Source organism: Apteryx rowi, unplaced genomic scaffold (assembly GCF_003343035.1).
Source record: "Apteryx rowi isolate R43461 unplaced genomic scaffold, aptRow1 scaffold_266, whole genome shotgun sequence".
In the NCBI taxonomy this organism is placed as follows: Eukaryota; Metazoa; Chordata; class Aves; order Apterygiformes; family Apterygidae; genus Apteryx; species Apteryx rowi.
This window is the reverse complement of record NW_020449041.1, coordinates 183,027-208,052: the sequence shown is the minus strand read 5'-3', so window position 1 is coordinate 208,052 and position 25,026 is coordinate 183,027. Positions and strand designations below refer to the sequence as shown.

The 25,026-nt window shown below is 38.6% G+C and overlaps 1 protein-coding gene across 10 annotated transcripts in view; it reads right to left on the bottom strand.

Annotated features, from left to right (window-relative positions):
* Positions 1 to 23,291, bottom strand: part of CAPN7 (calpain 7) — a 35,104-nt gene extending 11,813 nt beyond the window's left edge. The window contains exons 1-15 of one of the 10 annotated variants that reach the window (XM_026067982.1): positions 23,086 to 23,291; positions 18,409 to 18,517; positions 16,535 to 16,692; positions 15,306 to 15,409; positions 14,229 to 14,321; positions 12,769 to 12,969; positions 11,185 to 11,271; positions 10,209 to 10,335; positions 9,328 to 9,413; positions 8,135 to 8,228; positions 6,346 to 6,492; positions 4,849 to 4,955; positions 3,210 to 3,330; positions 2,800 to 2,944; positions 1,137 to 1,236 (exon numbers count right to left, since the gene is read on the bottom strand). In XM_026067982.1, coding sequence (XP_025923767.1) covers positions 1,137 to 1,236; positions 2,800 to 2,944; positions 3,210 to 3,330; positions 4,849 to 4,955; positions 6,346 to 6,492; positions 8,135 to 8,228; positions 9,328 to 9,413; positions 10,209 to 10,335; positions 11,185 to 11,271; positions 12,769 to 12,969; positions 14,229 to 14,321; positions 15,306 to 15,409; positions 16,535 to 16,692; positions 18,409 to 18,517; positions 23,086 to 23,187 — 1,781 coding nt within the window. In that variant the 5' untranslated portion in view covers positions 23,188 to 23,291. Of the gene's footprint in view, positions 1 to 1,136; positions 1,237 to 2,799; positions 2,945 to 3,209; positions 3,331 to 4,848; positions 4,956 to 6,345; positions 6,493 to 8,134; positions 8,229 to 9,327; positions 9,414 to 10,208; positions 10,336 to 11,184; positions 11,272 to 12,768; positions 12,970 to 14,228; positions 14,322 to 15,305; positions 15,410 to 16,493; positions 16,693 to 18,408; positions 18,518 to 19,410; positions 19,564 to 22,460; positions 22,679 to 23,085 lie in introns of those variants that run through there. The other 9 variants (XM_026067985.1, XM_026067979.1, XM_026067980.1 and 6 more) reach the window with 9 other exon arrangements.
* Between the last annotated feature and the right edge of the window lie 1,735 nt (positions 23,292 to 25,026).

Sequence of the window (25,026 nt, the reverse complement as noted above, 5' to 3'; positions counted from 1 at the left end):
AAAATTTTTGAGGTAATCTATTTCAAAATCTTTCAGCTGCTTCATGAACTGCCCAGACAAGGAAACTATGGTGTGAAAAAACAAAAGGTGTTGATGCTTGAATGTAAAGTTGGCACACTGGGAATAGAAGTGGATAAAGCTATTTATAAACCCCATTGACCTTCCCTCCCCACACTTTTCAGCTGAACAGCATGTGTGGAAGGCTGCATTATCAATCAAGTTTCAAATTATTGCCATCATTACACCACTGTTTATGTGATTGCCACCATGCTAGGCATTTCCCCACATAGAGGTATGATGATCACTAATGGCATAAGAGACAGACAAGCAGATGAGCTTTGAGGATAACATGCAGACATTACTTCATCTTACTACATCATGGCAGTCTATTTCAGAATTAGTTTGAACATGAAGATGGAAGGAGCCTTTACAGATGAAACTCAGCAGTTTTACTACGGATGAAGGAGCTTTTGATGAGCTAACATACACAGAAACAAGGTGGAAGCAGTGGCAGAGTACAGTACAGTGGAGCAGAGAAAGTGAGAAACCCTTGCTTTCAGAAAGAGGCACTCTCAAGATGAGGGACAAGACTGAATACAATGGATACAAGGTAGGAGATAAATGTCATGTTCTGAAAAACCCAATAGCCAAGGAAGATTAACTAACTCCATTTTTCATCAGTCATAGTTAATGTAAGTAAAATACTCTGACATCACTGACCACATCTTGCAAAGACAACATACATTGCACAAATGACTTGCAACTGCCCAGGAAAATGAATTCCAGATAAAAGCTGTGCCACTCAAGCACTGCCTGGTGACTGTTTAAACAAACATCAACTGTACAGAAGGCTGATTTCTATTCTGATGAAGAGACATAGGACTGATGTCAGAATTTGGCTACACAACCTTAGGTCCACAGCATTATCACAGAGGTCGCAGGAGTTTCAACAGCTTTACAGCAGTAGTCAAAAGCAAAGTTAGGACTGAGAATTTAAAAGTGTCAAGTCAGGTTCAAGGGAGCATAGTTAAGCCCAACCTCTTCAGCAGTAACTAGGAAGAGCGGAAGGAAGGAAACACACCACATCAAAACATTTAGTGATGTCTCAACACAAAAGTCTTTTCTATTGGACCAACCTGTGAATACACGTAGATTCTTTAAAAAGACTTGGGTTCCAGCTCAAATAAATAACATCGTAATACTGGCACAGGTCTTCCCAAGCAATCCAGAAAATTCCTACAAAGGAACTGCTATTATTGTTTGCTTACCAGACACCTTCACTTTATTCATTTTTCAAAAGCTTCTTTCCAGGCAAACTATACAGCTTATATAAATCCACATTTCTGTAAAATTTAGTAGTAGTGTCTGCATTGTCTACACTTCTAAATTTAAGCTTAACCCCAAAATAAACAAGTTAAACCAAGAGAAACCATTTAGTTAGCATCTTTTTTAGTTAGTATCTTTTTTTTAGTATTTAGTTAGTATCATTTAGTATGGCTCAAAGGCCAGAGAATTTCTGAAGCTGTTTGGGTATTTTGCATTCTCAAGTACTGAGTGGAAGGCATGAGAGAATCTGTTTTGTCCAAAAAGACATTATTAACTGATTCTGAGCTGCCTTCCCCTCTCCTAGGTTTCTGAAAAAAATTCAGACATAGTTAAATAGCTTTCCTCAATTCAACAACCTGCTTGAGTCTGCTATTCAACTGAAGGTCCATCAAATAGGGACCACAGCTGTCCAACACAACCAAATCTCTAATCAACATGCAAGCATATTTGCATACATTTCAAGGTACTTCATCCAGCACTCATGTGACTTGATTTGGCACATGGGATCTACTTTGTCTTTACAGCATTCTCATCTATTTGTTTTAATTCTCTATAGCCCACCTAATCACACTTCCAGCCAACAACAACGCCTGCAAAATTACTGGCTCCTGCTGAAATAAACTCTCAAAAGTTAACCGCATCATAACACAAGTCTCTGATACAGGCAGTTGCCCATCTTGTAGCACTAAGAAAATGCAGCTGCATTTAGGCAACAAGACCCGTACAATGTAAATCCAATCAGAAAAATTAACTGCCTTAAAATTGTTAAGGTAATTTTTTTTATAAATTTATGACTAGATTTTACAAACATGTAATTCCTTACTAAATGAACCACCAACTAAACAATGAGCTAATCTCTCTTTACTATCACAAAGCTAAGGCTGCTATTTTTGCATTTAAATAAAAGTTTTCCTTACATATTTGCATTGGACTTACTATTGTCAAAGTAAGTGGCACCAAACAAAAGGACTCTCTTGACAAAGATAAACAAACAGCAACTAGGATACCAGAAAAAGAACCAACATCTCAAATCTAAAATGCAGCTTCTGCAGAACCTGGAAACTGTTAGCAGTCTGACCTGCCACTAACAAACCCATGCAGCAAAAAAAAAAAATGTAGAAAAGTCTATTCACATATTAAAAAGCAGCATTACAAAGTATATTCTCAGCAGGTTATCTCTGCACTGAACCCTCCCCAAGATACTAAGATAGCAATGCGTAAGCTAAGAGGTAATTTCTGGCCACTGAATTTGAAATATATTAAATCATCCAGATTAGTTAAACCCAGTCAAACCTGAAATGACAGTTTAAAATATGACATGYTTCCTGAAGTTTTGGACTATTTAGTTTCTAGTATTTGTTTTACCCTCATCCTCCCCTCCTCCTGCTTAGAATTTTTTTTCCACTTTCCTGAAGAGATAAACAACAGAAATCTATATTATCTGAATACACAGTGATTTTTAAGCCTTATTACCATTGTCTATTTTCTGAGCTGTTCTGGGATCAAAGTTTAAGTATTTTTGTAGATCTGGGGTCCAATTTCTTGTGTCATTTTCGCTGTATCGTCCCTTCCAACGTAAATGGCTCCAAGGGTTTTTCAACTGAAGGAATCGAAGGCCCTAAATAAATGCAAAATAAAACTGCTGAACTCGTCAGGATAATTTTGTATTTATATGAATGTGACATATGGACCAATAGCTTAAGAAAACACAGCATTACTAAGCTTTCCGGAATTTCCCAATGAAGCCCAGATACAGTAAACCATATGAGTCATTAGAGAGAGAAGAGGAAAAAAAATGTATTTTTTATATCTATATCAGTAGATACCCATAGCACACAGATTTCAAATAGGCATTTGAAAACATCTTTTGTTTTACTTGATACCTTATATTCTCTTATATCCAAGACTGCATATGCATGGGTTGGAACTAAACCCCATTTTTCTCCTTCCTCTTCAGACATCACCCCTGTTGCTGTTGTAATAAGGACATCTCCTTTGTGAAATCTGTTCAAAGAGGCAAAAAAATAGCTTAATTAGGATTTTAGCACTTGTAAACTAACATTTACCAGACACTCTACTGGTGTGTTTTTACATTTCCCATTATGGAGATTCTGCTTTATAAAGACTGGAATATGATTTTTTTTGTAAGCAGAAATCACTCCTGAGAAAGCTTGAGAAAGTGGAATTATTTCCGTTCAGTATTGAAGTGTAGGCTTTAAGTGAAAAATGATTATTTTTCATTATACGGTAACAGCAGTGTTTGTCTTTCATTATACAATAAAAGCAGTGTTTGTCAAACCTGAAATTCAATCTGTCACCTATTAAAGATATGCTTTACAGATCTTCACTGATCACAAGTGTGGTTTCATCAACATTTAGCCGATCACATTATGTAAGAAAATTAATAATTCCACTACCCCCAATGATTTGGAGGGAGTTTGCCAAAACCCGAAGAATGAAAAGTACGTGCTTCTATACTCTTGTAGAGGTTTACACAAAGGTTTCATGTCCCTCAACAGAGGCCTACAGGGTCTCAATTGATAGTTCCAATGGCTTAAAACATTATAATAATAAATAAATAAATAAAAATCCATACTCAGGGACGCTAGACAGCTAGCAGAGTCACTGGACTGTGAACTGACCCATTTTCAGTCTAGCACAGACTAACATAACAGTGATGCTGTTATGACTAGATCCCATCCTAAGTGCAATCACTAACTACGATGACAGAATGTCTGAAAAGTCTGTAACAAACAACTGAGAATTCCTAACCTACTGAAGACAGCACTGCAGAAATATACAGTCATGCTCTTTCATCCTGAATGTAGGTGGCTTCAATCAATAGAATACCCCCTTCGATGTCCTTGAAATGAGAAACTGGTTGCACAAACCAGACCTAGTTCTGAAAGGAATCAAAGCACATGCTAGCTGAAATCTGTAAGTTACACTTGTATCTTTTACCATAAGTAGGATTGTTCTGGTAGATCTGAAAATCAGTACTGCAGTTTTGAGACTTTCTGTACTGCGCTTCTCCAGGCGATTTACTAACAGGGCATAGTTACCGAGACCTTGTGATACGATTAGAAATACCATACCCTATCTGCTTCCATGTCAGCAGTTCAATGCGAAAGCTCTGGGAAATGCTCTGCCTACATCTCCTCCTGCTTTTTACCGTATTTAACTTGTACACTGCTTCCAACCTGCTCTTCTCTGACTTCACATTCCATTTTCTTCATGAACTGGTAACTGAAGAAATGGGCTGTTTTTTTCTTCTTCAAAGGCAAGGAATAAAAGTTGTATCTCAAACAAAATTCCTCAAACCTTTCAATCTTTGATTCTATCAAAGTCACCAATACCTCCATTTTTTTCTTCCAGAAAGTCTACGGAGCAGCTATAAAGCAGAATCTGTGGTAGTACCACAATGCTAGCAAGGGATCTATGGTGATTGTACTGCTTCTATATTGGTAACTCAGCTACTGCACAGCAAGCTTTTTGATTATGTAGGAAAGAACAAACTTCTACCTCTGATAAAGCATTCTGAAAGTATTATCTTTATTGAAAGCTTGATTGTCAGAGTGCATAGCAATCCTTTCAGGTATCCAACCAGTCAGTGCATGGAGATCGATATTCTGAAATGCAAGCATTCAATGAAATCATAACATATAACCCATCTATAAGCATATGATGCCTGTAAATAAATTATAAAAGTGCCTTCAAAGAAATCAAGCATATGCTTGAAAGTGAACTGACGAAGCAAACTAACGTACCGGAATTTCAGAGCTATGCATGCATAAGAAAAATAAGAAAATGATTAACCATGCTCAATTCTATGATGTGTTCTATTTATTTCTTTGATTCATGGACTTTTAAAGTATATTCTCAGAAGCACTACTTGAAACCTTGCTATTATATATGCATTTTTAAATAATTAAGTTTTACTTCTAAGGTTCAGGATATGGGTTCTTTATTCTGGCTTTAATCTCCCCATTTCATCTTCAGGAAATGTTACTTCCTCCCCCTTCTTTTCTTCTGTACTCTTCAAAGCAAAAGCAGAGACTATATATGCTTGAAGTGTCAGTAACCATTACCAGTAGGTGGGAACTTTGGGAATTACAAATACAATATAGCCAGTAAGTAATTCTTTGCTTATACAAGGAAGCCATAATAGTCAAAAGCAGAGGGGGCGGATGGGGTGGTGGTGAGAATTAAGTGGCACAAATCAAACTGTTTTCTGGATAGCAAGTTAGAGGAGGACAGAGAGTACACCAAGCTATCTCGTCTCACCAGCTTCTCTCTTCTCCAAAAAAAAGTAGCCCAACACTGAGATAAACATACATGAAAATATATGCTATGATTACCTCTTATACAAGGCCATATTTGCCTTGATAATCATATTTCAGAAGGTGATTACCTAGAATACCTTCAGTGAATGTGATTATCAAGACACCATCTAGAACGCAAGGAGCATCAGGAAATCAAAAATATACTGTTACAATTTTAAAAAAGTTAGAATGAAAAAATCAGAAATACTTCCTAAGYAATGAATGAAAATTATACAGGCTACTCATTTCAGTAAACTAGGCCTTTTACAAGAATATTTTGCATGTCAGCCTAGCTGCACCATTATGATTTTTTCTTTAGTATCCATGTTATATGAACATATTTCATATGTATATAAATGAGTGGAACAATCTGATAAATAGTAACTTTCACAGACCCACATACCTGTTCCCACTATATACATGGAAGGACTAACAGATTAGTCTGTTCCTTTCCTAGTTGCCTCCCTCCTAATGAGCAAGAATTGCCTATTACTCTATTTTGATGGAATTTATCTGATCAAGCACAGCTAAGCACATACAAACACATTTGTAAAAAAACAAACAAACAAAAAAACCCAAAAAATCAATACTCATCTCCGCAAGCAATTTACTTAGACTTCACTAGAAATAAAGTTTTTTGATCTGAAATTATTTAAAAGGAATTTTTTGTGTCCGCTAGAAATAATCCAGTACTTACAGAATTTGATCCAGGAAAATCATATCCTCCCATTACCTTCATGTAAGCCTTTTCTATTAATGATACCCATAACTCATTTTTATTGTTAGAATAAGAGCAGAGAAGTTCTCCATTATGATCAACAGGTAACTGGTCATCTATGATAACCTGTGCAAAATAAAACACATGAAAATCATCATAAAGCTAATAATGTATTTTAAAAATATTTCAAAAAGATAATAAAACCAATATTTCATTAATATACAACATCTGAGACATAACCAGACCTGACCGTTTTTTCTCAGATGTGAATACCTCTCTCAATCCTGCAGTAGTTTGGCCTAGGGAACAAGGTAAATTCTATTGCCAGCTCTTTCACTGGTCACTGGGTGAGCTGTGATCAGCTGTCTCAATTTCCCTTACGTAAAATGGGGATAATGACAATAATTTCTTGTAAACAGCTTTAGCATCTATTGAAAGAGGTAGTCACAGAAAAGTTCAGTGTAATTACCAGCATTAAAAAAAGTAGAGAAAAGCCTAACAATATCCCTCACCTAATTAGGAAACAGAGCACAGACTGTGCTCTGTAGCCGGCAGAAAAATAAACGGTTATTTATCTAAAGGGAAATGAACTATATGTCACATCACTTTCATAATCTCTAGTTCCAGATTTAAATTTCTTCTCTCTGGAAAGGAAAAAAAAAAATCAAAGCAGCGATTGTGAAAGTATTAACATTTCTTCTTTAAATCAGGCAGAATATGCTCAACATTATTATGGATTGTTACTACAGTATTTGCAATGGTCCAAAATCATTTCGCAGAACAGGTGTTTCAGTTTCACATTGACATTTGTCTGTCACCAATACACACTACTAAGAAAGCACATTTTCTGTTCAAGTGCTACATATGGAAGGATGGATAATCCTATTCACACAAGAACAAATGGATGTTCAGCTTAATAACCTGTCTTGGACAGCAACCAATAGTAGATATTTCAGAAAGAGTATTAAGAGCAGGGCAAGCATATACTCTTTCAGATTGCAGAATTTTTCAACTCAAGGACTTCCTGAGCCAGAGATCATATCTTAGCATTTAATAGCCTTTGATGGCTTTTTTCCCCATGAATACAGCCACTCAGTTTTTGAAATCTCATAAGCCTTCGTCATCTGCAACAATGAGTTCAGTGAAGTATCATGTGAAGAAATACATTATTTATGCCCCTATTTGTTATACTGAGAAGAAAGTAAAGCTGTTCTTGAGTTTATGAAGCTCTATCATACCCCTTCAGACATCTCCTCTCCTTATTAAAAACATTTGGTCAATTTAGTCGTTCCTTTGTGGTCATTCCATATCTATGCTCTTCCTGAATGTCCCTCTCTGGACTTTTTCTAGTTCTATAGTTCTAGTTCCTCCTTTCTGAAATGGGGTAAAAAGGGAATTATTTGCACCCCAAATGAAGACGCACCACAAGTTTATACAGTGGTAAAGAGTTATCCCCTCTTCCCCCCCCCCCCTTTTATTTTCTCCTGTATTAGTTTCATAATTCCTTTAAGCACTGTAAGGAAATGTTACGAGTTTAACATGAGCGAGTAAAGTTATTCCAGTGAATGTCTTCTGCAGAAAAGATACCCACAGTCTGTTACATACTTCACAACCAGAATGAAACCCAAAAGGTGTAACAATTAAGAACCATTTTCTAACAAAAAAAAGATTCAAAGTTTTTGCTGGATAAGCATAGCTTCGTAGTGAAGCAGAGTGAAACATTAAAATATATAGCTTAAACAGTCTTAGTTTCCCCAAGACCATTTACCTTTCTAGGAACACCGTTGATATGAAGTTTCACCATGTATTTTCCACATGGATTATACTCTGGTTCACCTTTCTTATTCTGAGGGTAAATTATACTGTTGGGGAAAAAAAAACAAACAAATAAAAGAAGAGAAAGTTATGACATAAATGACTTGGCTCTATGTACATACACAAAGACTGATATTAAGAGTTGGATTAACATGGTTTCTGGAATTTATAACTTCACAAAAAAAGAGATACTCAAATTTAGTAAAAATGTCAACGATGTTTAACTAAATTTTATTTTTCAGACCTTACTTTTGCTGCATTTCTCTACATAATAGAGTAACAGGAAGAACACAATTAACCTAACTCTTCCTCCAGCAGAAGCAAGGCAAGCACCTGTATCTTACTGTATTTGCACTACAGCTATAAAAATATAGTTTAATAGTATTTGTATGAATGATAAGTCAAAGATAAGACCAAGAAGGAGACAGTACAGAAGTCATCGCTCCCCCCGCTACCCCCCAAAAAAACCAAAACAATAAAACCCCAAAAGACCCATACCCACATCCACCTCTCAATAGTATGGGTTAAAACAAAAATTCCAGAAACATTTGCACACTGGTCTTGCAATGGGCTCCTTGCAGTCTGTCAAACCCATGCTAAACTTATCCCAGGACTCTAGTTAAGTGGAACTGTGATAGTGTTGTTAACATTAATTGTACAACAAGATACATGATGGATCATCTGTTGCACCGCAGCTGGCATAGCAATGTAGGAAAACAGGTCTATAAAATGCTGTAAGTAAAATTTCTATTAAGAAAGCAAAAAAGTAAACAAAACCCTCCAAAATATTTATTCTCCCTAAAAGCATATCTACAGTTAGACTCCAAGTCTGCATTACACATCTACATAAAGTTGTCTTCACTTTCATGTGCTAAAGCCACATGAATCTCAGACAGGGGAAGAGGAAAACAAATGCTCAGTTATTTTTACTGACCTGTCCAACGATATAGCTGTAGAATCTCAGCTAAAATTAATGAAAGCTGAAAATACTAATCCCAATATTTTCACTTTGACTTGATTAGAAATACTGTGTGTGACCATGAGTAAGTTTAACAGATATCAGTTTAAACATCACCCTCATAAAATATACTTCAAAAATGTGGCAGTATTAAGACTGACAAAATCTTAGAAAGGACAGCTATTTACCTTGTAATCAATTTTTTGCTGTATCTTCTTTCATATGCTGCACTGATAGCTAGTGATGCCACAAAAGAACAATCTGACACTATTGTCTGCAAATAAAAGAAAATGGCGAGGACATTTACTAATATTTAGATACTGAAAGACAAATGCGTTGTGTGAGAAGGGAAGCAAAGTTGTCATTTAGTAGTTCCCTTCAAAAGGGAAGGAATTTGACCCAAGAGAAGCAAAGTTACTACTAAAGAGGCAGGAAAAGTATGCTTGCTCAACACTAGGGCCTAACAGAGCAAGGCAGAATTAAAAGATTTACTAAAGACAAGCAGAAACAAGTGCAGATACCTCACCTCATCATCCACATACACTTAACCCCACCTTCCCAAACACATTGTGTAACATAAGCCAGATGCAAATGGCAGAATCTGTTGCTGATTTCAGAATAACTTGGTCCATTATGCAACTTAGCATTAAACAAGATGTTTCCACTGTTTTTAATGGGCCACTCCACTTCCTGTCAACTAAAAAGTTAAAAATCTTGCCCAGCACTTTCTGCATGCAATAAATTAAGTAAAGAATTTACCACAGGGTATGCCTTGCCATTTTTGATGCTAACTTTACCACTGCTTTTGAAAAAAAGGGATTTTTGCTGGAATTCATATTTTGATTTTCATTTCTACTGTTAACATGTCTGTTGTCATGACTATAAAATACATGGAATCTAGGGAGGTATTGTTTACTGATTTTATTTATTTATTCTTAAGAGGGTCAAGAAAAGCTCTCTCACACTTGGGGGTTCCTTTTTGAACAAGTATTCCTTTTCACCTTTAGAGGGTCCCATATTCTCTGCAACAAACTCAAACAGCACACGCTTCTCTTTAGGAACAACTTACCTGCTTTATGCTGAAACTTGATACAGTATAAATCATCGTAGGGTTATTTGTTAGATCATCTGGTCGCACCCACTTGGCAAATATTGCTTTCTGTTTGGGGGATAATGGTAACTTGCCACATTTATCACTAGATTTAAAAAAGGAGAAGCAGCAATAAATCCACAGCAGTTCAGAAAAAACTTCTCATGGTACATCTTATATAACTGATACATAGTAGAAACATATGCAAAACAGTTACATAGCTTTGCAGGTGTTTTATAGCTGTATATATAAAGAACAGTGCTGTAAAGTTGATGATTTGGGGGAAAAAAAGCAAAAGCTAGTAAAAACATGAAATAAAACCTGCAAGCTTCCTTCATATAAGACTACACAAGCAGAAACCCAATTTTTCCCATTTACTTCCAAACAATGAATTAATAATAAAAAGCTTCCTTGGTCCTGAAAATATTGAATTTGTCTGATTGCCAAGCCTTTAGTAGAAAACTGAAGAAAAAAAGAGGTGTATTTTTCTACTATGTCTGTGTGATCTGAACCTATATCACTGCTCATGCATAAAGCCTAGCAGTCACGTAGCACTCTTCCTCTGAATAATCCTTCGCAGAAGAAACAACTATCATTTTCATTTTACAGATGGGATAACCGAGGCAGAGGGAGCTAAACTGATCAGGAGGCAGCAGAGTCAGGAAATGGACCCAAAACTGCCAGCCCAGTCCAGTACCCCAAAAAGCCAAAACTAATGTTCCCCTTATAGGCCACAACAGCAAAAGTCCTAAAGAGCAGGATCAGGTCACACTAAACAGTCCTAAGATCAGCTTGGAAAAAGTAAGTGGTAGTATTTAAATATCCTGACCTGAATTATGATTAAAATCCTACTTAAACAATTTGAAGTTCTAAAAGAGAAAGCATAACCGTATGGGATATGGAAAAGTTTTAGAAATAAAAACAAGTGTAAGTTTAGTAATTGAATAGCACTTACGAAAACGGCATAGGGAAGGCAAAACGTTCCCTCAAATCAACACTCATGAAAGGGACATATTCAATACCATTAATTTTTGAAGTCTTTCTGCAAGTCACAAGAGAAAAATATAGTTACAAACCTATATATCATCTTTCAAAGACTAAGCCCCAGGAGATAACAACAAAATGTAATGTTTAAAAACTGCAAAGACATGGTGCTTCTGAAGACAAAAAGCACTCTACCTCTTGAAAAGGAAACAAGCACTGTATTTATTTGGTCTTGAAATGCGCAGTACTTGATGGCTTGGTTACTCATCCTGCAAGTGCATACTTGTGGACAAATCACCATGACTCTGCAGAAAAATGATTATCAGCCACACACCTTTTTGTAAGTCTAGAACTCGCATTTAAAAATGTATTCATTTATCTAAATAGAATTTCCCAAGTCATCTTTCACCTCTCTTTTAAAAGACTCTGAGTGTGTAAATTGGGAGCAATTAACAATTAATGACATTTAATCTAATTATGGGAATATTTCGAAACACTGTCAAACAACAATAACAAATGAAAATATTGCACACATTTATTAGTATGTCTTAGATTAAAATGCACAGAACACTTTTTTTAAAAGCTGAATCATACTTAAATGTGAATGTAATTAAAGTTTCAATTATAACCAAGGAGTTAGCTGAAAAAGGTATGTGAAATATTTTTCAAAACAAATGATGATTAAAGACGCAAAACAACTTGAAGTTCTCTGGCACAACTTAAAAAACAAAAACACCCCCTCCCTCCCCAACAAAAACAGAAACATACACTGCACAAACATTGTAAGAGAAAAAAAGTGAATTTTTGATTAAGAAAATTTTTACTGCTCTGCAACTTTTCAAATGCACACACATTTCTATCTTTAGGAATATATCCTTCATCCACCTAAGTCTCTTAAAGTCAATGAGCAGACTATTTTACATCAAATCATACTGTTGAGCACCACCTCCATCACAATTTTATTTGTTGCATATATAGGAGGAAGAGAAGGAGGAAGGTCAAAACAGTTGTTGGACAATATATTTAAGATACATTTGATAAAGACTTCCAAGTTCACAATTTAGGCTAAAAGTTTTACAGATTCTTTATTATTTGTGACTTATCCCACCTCTAATAAGAATCAATGCAAATGGAAATCATTCCAACAGAAGGCACAATCCTGTAAAATATTAAAGCTTCCTCAATTTCCAGTGAAGTAGTAGTTGTTACTTCTCTAAAAACATCTTTGCACCTCACAGAATTGGATCTGTTGTGAACTCAGTTAGGTAGGATATGTGTAATGTAAAAAAAACAAGGCTACTAAAAATAATATGGCAGCCAAATACAAAAAAGTGGTGTTTAAACTCTAGAAAGCGCACTATGTGAATAAAAGACACTAATTACATCATCAAAGAGAATACTAGAATTTATTAATGTGTAGAAAATAGCAGCAATGGTGTTTGTAAGAGATAGCTTTGCAACCCTCTATTTATACACCTCATACTTATGCTGCTTCAATCTATCGTATTAGACTTACGCAAACGGTAACACTTGAGAAAAGCTGTCCTCATCTTACCTGAGTACTTCAATCTCCTCTGCAGTGTATCTCTGACCTTGAGATTCACTGGCTTGTACTGCTCTGATTGTCTGTGGTTTATCATTTAAAGAAAAATCAGGTCCCAATGGAAAGAATGTTCTGACTGGCTGATTTGGTTTAACTACAGTTGACTTCTCCTTCTGAGATGACTTTGACATAGATTCCTTCAGTGCCTCTGCTCTAAAACAAAAAACACATTCTGTTTACAACATTAAACGTATGGTAATAATTCAATTATTTATTTGCTAGTTCGTGCTCCTACATATGTTAAATTGGATGGACAAACGCCCACTTTGCCCAATACTGCTTATCCGAAGAAAATCAATTCATGAACAATATGAAGACAAATGTTCAGAAAATTCTGAATGCCAGTACCTCTTTATGTTCCTGTTACAGAGTCAATAAAAATACAGCATTTGTAATTCACTTATAAGCTACTTTTGGCAGAACTCATTAGATTTTTGTCACCTTTAAAATTATGCTAATAAGAGAATATATGCAAGTATTCATTATCTGGAACATCAGAGTAAGACCACTGAAATCCAGAGAGAGAAAACACCTTTTAAAATGATTCACAAACAGGAAACAAAAACAATTTCCTAACTGCCTCTCCCACTCTGCTATGAGCCAGGAACAGAGTGATAATCCACCAGTATTGGCTTCAGCACCTCCTACTGTGCTGCTTCCTCTCAGAGCTCCAGGTTTTAATTTGTCTAGCAGCTACCATGCCAGTAAAGCCCCACTGCCATTCTCACAATCCAGCGTATGACTTGCAGTTCAACTGCTTGAAGACCGTCTATTTTTGTTGCTGCATTAAGATAATGGATAGTCACATGTATACGAATCAATATATTGTTCTTGAACACAGACTGAAATGTGCTCAAAATCAGCTGAAACAGCACAGAAGCTAGTATTCTAAACTCCATTATATAGCTAATTTAAAAGGAGTTATACTGAACTTGTATTCGTGTAACTGGTTTTRGAAACACAACCCAGTAGACCTACCCTTACAGTTACATTGCCACCTTTAACCTAAGCATTTTCCAGTTTCCAAGATGTCTTCATTATGAAGAAAAGATGCTGACACCCTGACTCAGTGCTTGCCTGAATTTGGCATCTTTATAGAAGCCAAAAATTATAATAGACTACTATGATCTATATCTCTGAGGACTGAAGTGGTGCATTGGCACTAAAAAAAAATACGCAGTCCCTCCCTAATTTGGCATGTCCCAAGGTCCCCAGAGGATTGACACAACAGTTACTTTTTCAGCTGTATAGCAAGTGGCAGCTAGCTACCAGAAGAACACTACACAAGCTGCTTCTAGCCAGAATCCATGCTCTTTCCAGCACAAAACAGACAGACTAGATTAGATAATCCAATTCATAGGGTGCATTTAATCTTGATAGCAAATATTTATGCTAATGTTGACTATACTCACCTATCCAGTGCTTGTCGAGCCAGCTGTTTCAGTTTTGACTGAAGGCCTGTTTCTGAAGTTTCAGTAGCCTTAAATACAAAACAAAAGAAAAAGCTACACATTGAAAAAAAAACAGGTTAAAAAAAGAAATCAGTTTGTCAGATTTCACACTTGTAAGTTACAGCATCAAACAGTAACTAGCTATTTTTTCCAATTCCCCCTTGAAATTAGTAGATACGGGTTTTTAATGTTGGCATAAAAAGCATACTAAGTAAATGAATAGCATTTTGCTGTTCTAGTGAGTGTTCAGAGTGATATTTAAAATGCTTGAGCATGGGAAACACTGTATACGTAAAAAGTTTGCCAGAAGAATTAATCATACTAAAACTATGGGCAGGAGGAAGGCAAAACACATTACTTTAAAACACTACTGAACTTAGGTGTGTTCCAATTCCTTTCCCCCTTCCACCCTCAAATGAGTGAAAAATAATCATGGAAATTTAAGACAAAATAAAATAAACTTGAAGGTTTTCTTTCATTAAAAAAATCTGCTTCCAAGTCAAAAATCTTGTTCTTGCACACGTAAGGCATAAAATTATCTATGACAGGGCACCAAAAAAGGTATTAAGAGTGCTAACTTCTATTATCAGTTGGGTAGTCAGCCATGACAGCTTAGTCATACAATCAATTTATACTTGTTTTTCTTACAGGTGAAGCACGGCTAGTGCAGCTAAGCAGTCTACAAAAGGCACAACATGGGGTGTGGCTTCTCCTGTGACACCCATAAGCAGGTTTCAGGTTTTAGCTTTGTATCATGACTCACTCTCCCCAGTCAGTTAGATCAACCGGGAAAAACAAAAGGCAAGCTACTTTCACCCTATGAAACAAAATTAGAAACACCCTCTATAAGATTTCTTTTTGTGATCTGGAAAGAAATTACGCTGAGGGATTCTTGGCTGGAAAAGACTTTTAAAGATTTATGAAGGTAAGCAGCGGAGATGGTGCACCAGCAGACCTGTCCAGGAGATAGCCATACAAGAAAAGGAATGGCTGCTCTCCAAGCACTTCAAGGGTAGAGGAAGAGACAAATCTCTCCACCTGAATATACTGAGCAGAAAGCAGGACAGAAGCAATACTTCAGGATAGGAGAATTCCTTCAATCTTCTTTCATCCTGGGAAGAAGAAGGTAGTTTTTGATCCACCTGAGGGATAAAGCCTACAATCATCTTATCAAAAATAATATCCTAGTCAAGATTAAAAGAAACTTCACCAGTAACTGCAGCTAATGAAAGACCAGGTAAGAGTACCTGTTATTTGACCCAATTTCAGATTAGCTACTATATATGTAAGTAATATCTGTATGCACTGATACAACAGAAGGAGGAATATAGCAGAGGAAAACCAGTACAGTGCCACAACAGGTTTTATATAATAGATGGAAGAAGTTCTGATCCAGCTAATCAAATGGAAGAACTACATCAGTTTTATGAGCCCTTAGTCTGGTTACACGGTAACAGCAGGGTTTCTGAGCCTACACAGAGCCAGGAATTCAGAGCACAGAAGTGCATACCCTAGTATGTAGCAATAGGAATGTTCCCCTCCCAATACCCACATATACGTACATTATAAAAAGGGAAGAGAAGAGAAAGAAGAAAAACAGACTTGGTGGAGTTACATCATGATGGTGAGCTCTTCCTATGAGTTAGTTATGGCAACTGGTCTTAACAGAAAAAGGCAGTACCTGCAATTATGTTCTATAGCACTTATATAATGGCCAATTTATCTGTACCACTTATTTCAGTGTGAACAGAATTCAATCATAACGGCTTTAATGTTGAGCAGTGAGTAACTGAGTAACATTTTTACTAGTTTTGGCATCAGTGGACCATTATATTTTTGGAAAGTATTACTCAAAAAAATTTCCCTTAAATTATTTCCTATATCATATTAAGAAAGTAATATAGCTGACACATTATCAACTCATCTTCTTCAGTTTTAATTGTTTTTAAATTTCTGTTTTAGTGTCTCACTGGCTCCCAGACAAAATATGAAAAAAAATTCCAAGATTATTTTTAGGTTTTAGTATAATGGGGTTCAGAGAAAAGAAATCACAAGTCCCCGTAACTTTACAGTGCTGAGTAACAGCATAGCATCAAGACTGGAAGAAACATTAAAAAAAAAATTACTGGAAAAAAGATTCAAAAATAGTTTTTAGAAATACAGGTACTCCATTTTTAAGCCAGCCTTTAAGGGTCAGTTACTTGTGTAAGTGGAAGAATTTCTTACCATCACATAATTCCACCAAGTTAACTTGTAGCTTAACATACTGTTTTCAAACAGAGTTCCACCGCTTCTGTGTACAACTCTATAGCTTCTTCTGCACTGCCTTTGTCATCTTCGTCAAAAGCCTGCATAACTAGGAAGCGAGCACGCTCCAAGTCCAACTGTTGTTTTGACTTCAGAGGGTCTGTGTTCTGTGACTGAACTAAATGAAAAAGGAAGTATTTAGTATGTAAAAACATCCTTAATAAGGTACTGACAAACACTAGCACTTCTAATTAGATGGGTAATATCTATTTTTTGGCTGGAAACCGAAACTTTTTAAACTTTGCTAAAGACATCTTTGCAAGGACAAAAAAAGTAGAACCAAGAAAACAGAAAATCCCCACACAGGAACCAGAGATACACTCTCAGGATATTTCACACATCGAATAACAACGTAAATAAAATAGCTTTCATACAATGTTAAGGAAAAAGTTATTTAATTACATAAAATACGGCAATGTTTCTGAAAACATACCACCTGTTGCAATACATGAGTTCCTTAAGTATCTATCTCATCTAATATTTTTAATAATAACCTGAAGAATAAGAGAAAGTGCACTCTCATCAAGTTTGCAGATCATGGCAAACCAGGAGGTACAGTCGATATACTCAAGGACACGATTATTATTCAAAGAGACCTAGATAAACTAAAGTAATGGGCTGACAGGAACCTCCTGAAATTCAACAAGGACAAATGCACTGCCCTGCATCTGGGACAGACTAACACTCTACAGGGTACAGGCTGCAACTGCCTGGCTGGGCAGCAGCTCTGCTGAGAAGGGCCTGTGGGTCTTGGGGGATGGTAGATAAGCAGGAACCAGCACGGTCCTGGCACAGATGAAGACTAATGGCATCTGGGACTGTATCAGCAAGAGCATGGCCCCAAGATCGAGGGAAGGGATTATCATCCTCCACTTGGCACTCAGTAGACCCCATCTGGAATACTGCATCCCTGTGGGGGTCCCTAAGACATTTGGGGCTGGAACGCTCAGCCTGTGAGGAAAAGCTGAGGGAGCTGGTCTTGCTCAGCCAGGAGAAGAGATGGCTTCAGGGTGTGTGGGGGGCTAACAGCAACCTGCCAGTCAGTGAAAGGAGGTTACAGAGAAGATGCAGTCAGGCTCTTTACAGCAGTGCACTGCAGGAGAAAGAGAGAGAGACTATAAATTGAAGCAGGGGATATTCCAACTGGCTATAAAGAAAAAAAGAGTTCTCACTATAAAGACAAATATGGACTGGAGCAGGACCCAGAGAGGATGGGGAATTTCTGTCTTCAGAGGTTTTCAGAACCTGACTGGACAAAACCCTGAGCAACCTGGTCTGAATTCAGTGTCGACCCTGCTTTGAGCAGGAGGTTGGTCTAGAGACCTCCTGAGGTCCCTTCCAGGCTCAGCGATCCTGTGATTCTAAATGAGAATTACACATGTACAAGAACTGGAGATTTTGCTCTAAGCTGAAATAGTGACATGGGATCAAACAAGGAAATCCTTACGAGAGCAAACAGCTCTCTCCCTCTCAAAGTTAGTAATTCTACATAAATGCCAGAACCACTTGCTCCAAATCCATCATGCAGCTGAGTCTTAGATACAAGTATTGATTTGTTCCTGATCATTTTCCTGTTCCTATGTTTCATTAATTCCTCATGTTTGTTGTACAGCTGTGGTTCCTAAGAATATTTAAAAGGAAAGAAAATTCGCATCAAAGTCCTTAGGAAGTCACTATGCTTCATTTCCGAATGCTCATTGTACCTGTGGTCCTTCACAGAGAAAGATAATTATGAAAAACAGAGCAAACATTACAGATATATATTTCACAGCACCAAAAAGCCTTCTACTCAATTCATTTAAACAGAGGTTTGATTAGAAAGCTCCTTACCCACCTGCTGAATGGAGGGCTTGAACTCTCTCCAAGTACTCATTTATTTTTTCTTGAATATTTTCCAAGTTTGACCCTGCCATCCCAGCATAAATCAAGGCTTGTGCAGCTTCCTGCAGGGAGAAGAAGTTGAAACATAGTTAATATTTGCTGCCTGGAGCATAAACTGAGGGCCTGTAGGAATGATGAGCTATATGAAAGCAAACCGCCACATCTGCATAAAGGCTCAGTGGCTGTTAGGAAAATCTGCTGGAAAAGAACAAGTTTGAAATTATAAATAAGACCAGTTCTCATCTGTTCAATTTCATGCACATGGGACAACCTATAAAACTATAATAAATCTCTTTAGATGCTATAAATATGGATCTCAGGTCTGTCTGTATTAGTCAAAAGCATGGCTTAAGGGATTTTAAACAACACATTTTTTCAAGCATGCACTTAACTGATTTAAGTAAAACCCACAGGTCACAAACTGCCTTTTATTTTTAAAAGACTTCAGATTTAAGGTTGGAAAAAAAAAACCCTACTCACATTGCCTGCATTTAATCTGATAATAATGAGAAGTGAATCAATACAAAGGCTTTTCAAACTAAAATGCATGAAATTTTGGTTTATAAATCACTTTCTATTAGTACAGCCAGCAGAAAGCTATCAAATCTTTAAGTGCTACAAAATTGAAAGTTCTCAGCTCCTCAAATTTTGATCTTTAAAGGTTTGTATGCATACAAAACACTGGATATTGACGGAAGCTTACTTCCAGGGGGGAGAATAGGTCTCCAGCTTGGAAGCATAGTATGTTATCTGCATTAAGACTTCTTCTACACTGTACAAATTTATTAAGAAAAAATGCTTTCAATTCTCTAAGCTCTCTACTCATTCACTGAATTTATGAAAAATACATAAGGTTTGGCAGGGTTGTAATGAACAGCTCAGAGCTGACTCAGTCTCAGAAACATGCAGAAAATTGAATTCTGTCAACCCCCAAAATGATGATAAAATATCTTACTTGTCCTCCTTCTTTGCATACAAAGTGCCCCACTTTTGTGGCAGTGCCTGTCTTCCCAACAGCAGCAGAACAGAGGCAGTCACGGAGCAGGCCAAGCACGTAGGAAGCAGAACAATAACTGTCAGGAAGCTGCTCCATAAAGATAGTACTCAGGAAGGCTGCTCTGCAGAGAGCAAGCACAGAGCCACGGCCAGAGAGTCACTTGCTTGCTTTATGACTGTGATTTTGTTCAGCTTATCAGTCTGCACCCCTAGGCATCTGCCTAGTTTGCCCAAACTTAAAGCTGATCCTGGCACAGCCTGTGCTTATTATTAGGATAATTTTTTTTATTGACAAGCACCACTGAATTAGGTATTACTTACTCCCTGTCAACATCCACCACCATACTACATCACATAAAATGTGTCCACTGCAACACAAAGGTAGAGAAGTTCTGTTTCATTTATATGCAGCAATTAAATACCGTTAAGGCCTAGCATACAGCTGTCCTTGGGAAAAACAAAGCACTTATAGAAATCTGCCCAAAGAATGTGTGTATTTGTCTGTGGTATACCACAAGTACAGATAAAATATGTATTATATCATAATGGTAAGTTGTTTACATATAACACAAAGAACCAATGTGGATTTTCAGACTAGTGCTACAAAAAAAAAAAAAATACATAATTGATGTTTATTCTGTGATTTCAAGCACAACTGTTTGGCCTGGTTTTTAGATGCAGACAGAGGAAAAAAGGTCATTTGTGTATTAAGCCTCTAAAGGACTGAAGCAGTCGACCAACTGACTGCAGAGGCAGCATGTCAACTGTCTCCAGTGAGAAGACTGAAGTGCAATTCAGAGTCGGTATTTACAATCTCCTCAATATCACTACTGTTCTTTGCCATGACGAGTGTGTCACAATCACACTAAGCTAACTGCTGGTCATCAGTTTGCAAGTTGGTAGCTGCTGGTTGACAGTCAAGCTTGGCAATATTCTTCAGCAGTTTTGTTGAAGTCATCAGCTGCCCAAATCTGTTTCTGACATTTCTGTATAGCATCTTTATCAACAAGGCCACACTGTTACCCTAAGCTGATTCACACACAGCCCTCCTCTACAGTCTGTCAAAAATTCCACTATAGGAGGAAGTGAACAGCACTTGCTGGCCATAGAAACTCCATTCGGGCAAGTCAGTTTGCTGACTATCAACAGCAGAATGTAGCATTTGCCATGTTTCCTTCTTAAGTCAAGTTCTTGCAGAATTGAATTCAGCACCCAAGCTTTCCCATGTCCGTAGTAATCATGACACCAGTGTGCACTGAACTGCTTCGAGCAGTTAGTGAGGAAGTTGGTGACAGCTCTGAGTTTACTTGCACTGTCAGAACATGCATAAAGCACCTCCAAAATACTAGATCCTATTTCATGACTACTTTTGTTCAGTCTAATAGTCAGTGATTCTTCAGGCAACGTCTGCAAAGCCAAACCTATCTAGTCTAAATTATGTATAAAGAATCCAATCGATATATGTATACTTGCTCAATATGCACAAAAAGCACTTGATGAATACATGCTGAATTTGCTCTCCCCTGTCCCAGTCAAAATCAAGTTGAATACCAATGCCTTCAAATATCATCTGACACAAGAGTCAATACCCAGCCTTGGATTGCCAACAGCCACCTGTTTGAATACTAGAAGTGCTTACTGCAGAGATGAGACTCAGAGCTCTCCTCATACAATGCAGTGCCCATACTCACACTGCTCTCTGGCCTAGCTTCTGTAAACCACAATGGATTTTCTAGATTATACTCATGTAGCTTGAGGTGCACCAACGCTACCAGAGATGCAACTTTGCTCTTAGCAAGAATATCACACACATACAGCAAGTGAGAAAGATTTTCCTTGTACAAAAATTGTACAGAAACAACTGTCTGCACAATAAAGATAGTTTTCTTCTGTTGAGCATGTAACAATTTTCCAGATATGCTGAGAAAAGTATTGTAATAAGCAGCTGCACTGTGCACAGCCATCAGACCATGTACACACAGTTATGGACCCCTGTGCTTATCAGCATTGTTACTGGTAATTATACCTCTTACATACATGTTCACACACTGTTTTATCTGTTGACAGCTCACCCTACATTAACAGCCAGGTTAAAAAAAGATACTCTCCTTCTTATCCTGTCACACTTAACATCGTCGTGTGAAAGGGAGGATCCACAAACATGCACAGGCCCACAATGATTATAAACACTGTATTTTTCATACATTTCACAGACACCCAGCATTCATGAAATAAATGGCCAACTGCAGAGCACTTGGTAAGTTAATGGAAGAGAATTACTTCAGCAGAATGATGGAATATCTGTAACAATTACTGCACCAAAGACAAACACACACTTCAAAAAAAAAATCCCTTCTTACAGGTGAAAAGTAAGAGAGACATGTAACTTTAATGTAACTTTGCAAAGCATAAACCCAACAAAATAAAACAAATTAACACATGCAGAATATTGCATAATGGTTGCACTGAAGCTATCAAATACCATTAGTAAGTCTGGAGATATTGAGGAAGCCACTGAAGCAAGTTCACCCCACTCCAGGTCACAAAGGCCTGAAGCTATGCTGGAAGAGTAAACTCAAAAGCCCGAAGAGATAAAAAGCAGTTTCAGTGCAAAGGATACTTGTACACGGTTAAAGCATAAGTCACATGTAGCATGCAGTCTGAAACTAGTTTATTATTGAGAATCTCATATTTCGCTGTGTACTTGTCTCCTGCAGTTACTTATTTTGTGACTGACTATACAATAGAGTTGTTCCCAGTTGTACACTCAACAGCTTCAATCTGCCCATTTGCAGTTTTCTAAAATGCTCAGCCCTTACATTTCCAATACAAAACATGGGAGACCTTCTAGCATAGCAGAGGGGGGTGGGTGGGTGGGTGTCAGGAATGACAGCTGAGGACAAACGGGTCAGAGACGTTTTTAGCTAGGTTACAACAAAACAGAACAAAGCTTGCTGAGACACAACAAACGTTATGTTTTCATGAGGTGGAAGTAGTGTCCGTACTCACTTTCCAAGTATTGCTGTGCTGATAAGCCTAAGCACGTTAATAAACAGCAACACATAGGCAGTACTCGTTCTCATCCAAAAATAAAACACGGAAGGTGTATTGCGCAACTTGTGCTGAACGACGCGGCTCCTCCAGACCCAGCTAAACTTTCTAGGTGCGTGCGTGGCCGCCTGCTTTCTTTTTCTGCCGGAAACACTATGTCTTACCCGCGGCCAAGCAACCCACCCAATCTCCAGGGCATACCCACGACGGGGGGGGAAACGAGCCGAGGGAAAGTACACCTTCGCCGGAGGGAGGCATGCCACTCCTCTCTCCGCCCGTCCTCTGGGGTGGCAAGGCGGCAGCGGGGGCGGGAGGGGGGAAGGGAAGGGCAGCGGACAGGCCGGTAGCCAAAAGCCGGCCCCCGCTCTAACGGCCGCACCCACCCCGCTCCAACGGCCGCTCTAACGGCCGCTCCAAAGGCCTCAGCGAGGGCTCACGCGCGCCCCCTCCCCCCGCGCGCGCAGGGGGACTCGCGGGGGGGAGGGAAGACCAGGGCGACTGAGGGAACCACGGCGGGAGGGCGAGGGGCACGCAGCGGGGCGCGGCTGCCGGGCAGTCTCCCTTCCTCCCCCCGCCGCCATACCTTATAGTAGAAGACCGCTTCCTGGTAGCGCCCGCTGTGGTCCCGCTGCACCGCCAGCTGCGCGAACTTCACTGCGTCCAGCTCCAGCGCGGTAGCATCCATGGCCAGGCTCCCGCTCCCGTCACCGAGCCCCCTCCGAACCTACCGCCCACCAGCTCCGCGCCCGCCTTCGCTTCCTTCCCGGGCCCCCTACGGCCGGCGCCGGCGCCGGACCCGCCCCATGGCCCCGCCCTCCCCCTGACCCCGCCCACCCGCTCCGACAGCGGCAGCCGAGGCACCCGAAACCTGCCGCGCCCCTCGCGCCGACGCGGTGGGAGGGAGCGGAGAAGCTGCGCGTGCGCCCCGGAGCCGTGGCGCTTTTTTTTTGCTGTGCGTGGGCGTTGCGCTGCGCATGCTCGGGCACGGGGGAGGCGGGGCGGCGGGGGGCGGTGCTCTCGGGGCTAGCCGGCGTGCGCGTGTGCCTGCGTGTGGCGGTTGGGGGGATCACAGGGGGGGTAAATCGCTAACCCGTCCGCTTCCCCATTTAAGAGCCAGTGGCGAAGTGAGCTGGGGACCTGGTTAGGCAGGGGAAAAGTTTTGAGTGTGTTGGTTCCGTCTGTTGGAGCACTAACGGGGGGAGGGGAGTGTTTCTAGTGGAGTCCCTCAAAATATCCAGTGGTTTCTTAGGGACTGTAAGCTGTAGAGATGAGTGACTTAGTTCTCACTGGAAGATATGCTTTGGTCTTGAGACTGGTTCCTTTAGCCATGTAGACAGCACCTTGATTATATGGCTATGTGCCATACCAGTCTGAAGTAGAAAGCAAGTAAGAAAAGGCCTATAACATCAAAACTTAAAATAACAATAGGCTTAAAAATCTCATTGCTTTTGTAGTGATTCAGGTTGGCAAATTGGGTAGTTTTCATACAATTCTGCTGTTCATTTTTTGTCTTCCTCAGGAGCAGTTTCAGGAAAAATCATCATCTTTCAAAGACTGCTGCCTGTGCTTTGTTTTTATTTATTTATTTTTTCCATTATAGTACCTGCACTCCCCATAGCTTCTGTTTTAGGATGAATTCCTGCAGAATGGGAAGGCTGATGTGGTCTGACAGCTCTGGGCTGAGAAACCTTGTAAATATGTGTTCTGACAGGAGTGTCTGCAAGGTGGTGCCTTAGAATAGTTGTTTTTGTGAATTCATAAATTGCATTTGAATGTTAAAGCTAGTTTAGTTGTTGTTTAACTATACATTCATACTTTCAGAGTTTCTACTTAACATGATATTATGAAAGTTTACCTCTGCCTGAAAACACAGGCAGTCACAAACCATTGTTTTTATGAAGTGTAAAAATAATGCCTAGAAACTTATTCTGAAGCCTGCCTTCTTGTGGAGTGTGTCACACTTTCACCCTTTTGATGTCTTCTGACTAGGGATTTCATAAGAGGGGGTAGCTAAACACAGAAATATTAAAATCCATTATTTTTCTCTGTTTTTCTTATATCTAGAGCTAGTGTTCTCACTCTCTCTTCCTTTTCACGCTTTACAGACTACTGATATCCAGTGTGATAATATTTTGAGTAAAAAATGATTGTTACTTGCAGGGATCTGCTATACGGGCTGTTCTTGTAATCTTTGTAGCTTTTTCTTGCTGTTGTGCTCCTGATAAGTCTTTCCCCCCCCTTTTTTTCCAAAGTATATTTTTATGCTACTTATCTGAGTGCAAAAGAAATCCAAATTATATTAAAGGACTTTTCTCAATAAAGACATATTTGTTCAATATTCATTTAATTACTCCATGAAAATGAACTAGGAAGTTGGTCTGCTTCAATTTGACATTCAGAGATAGTACTTGCTAATGGCATAACTCAGCCTAAAATTAATTTGTGTATCATGGTTTTAGACTAAACCATTTACAGTAAAATGAAAATCTGAAATATTTGGAGTGACATGAACCATAAAACGGAG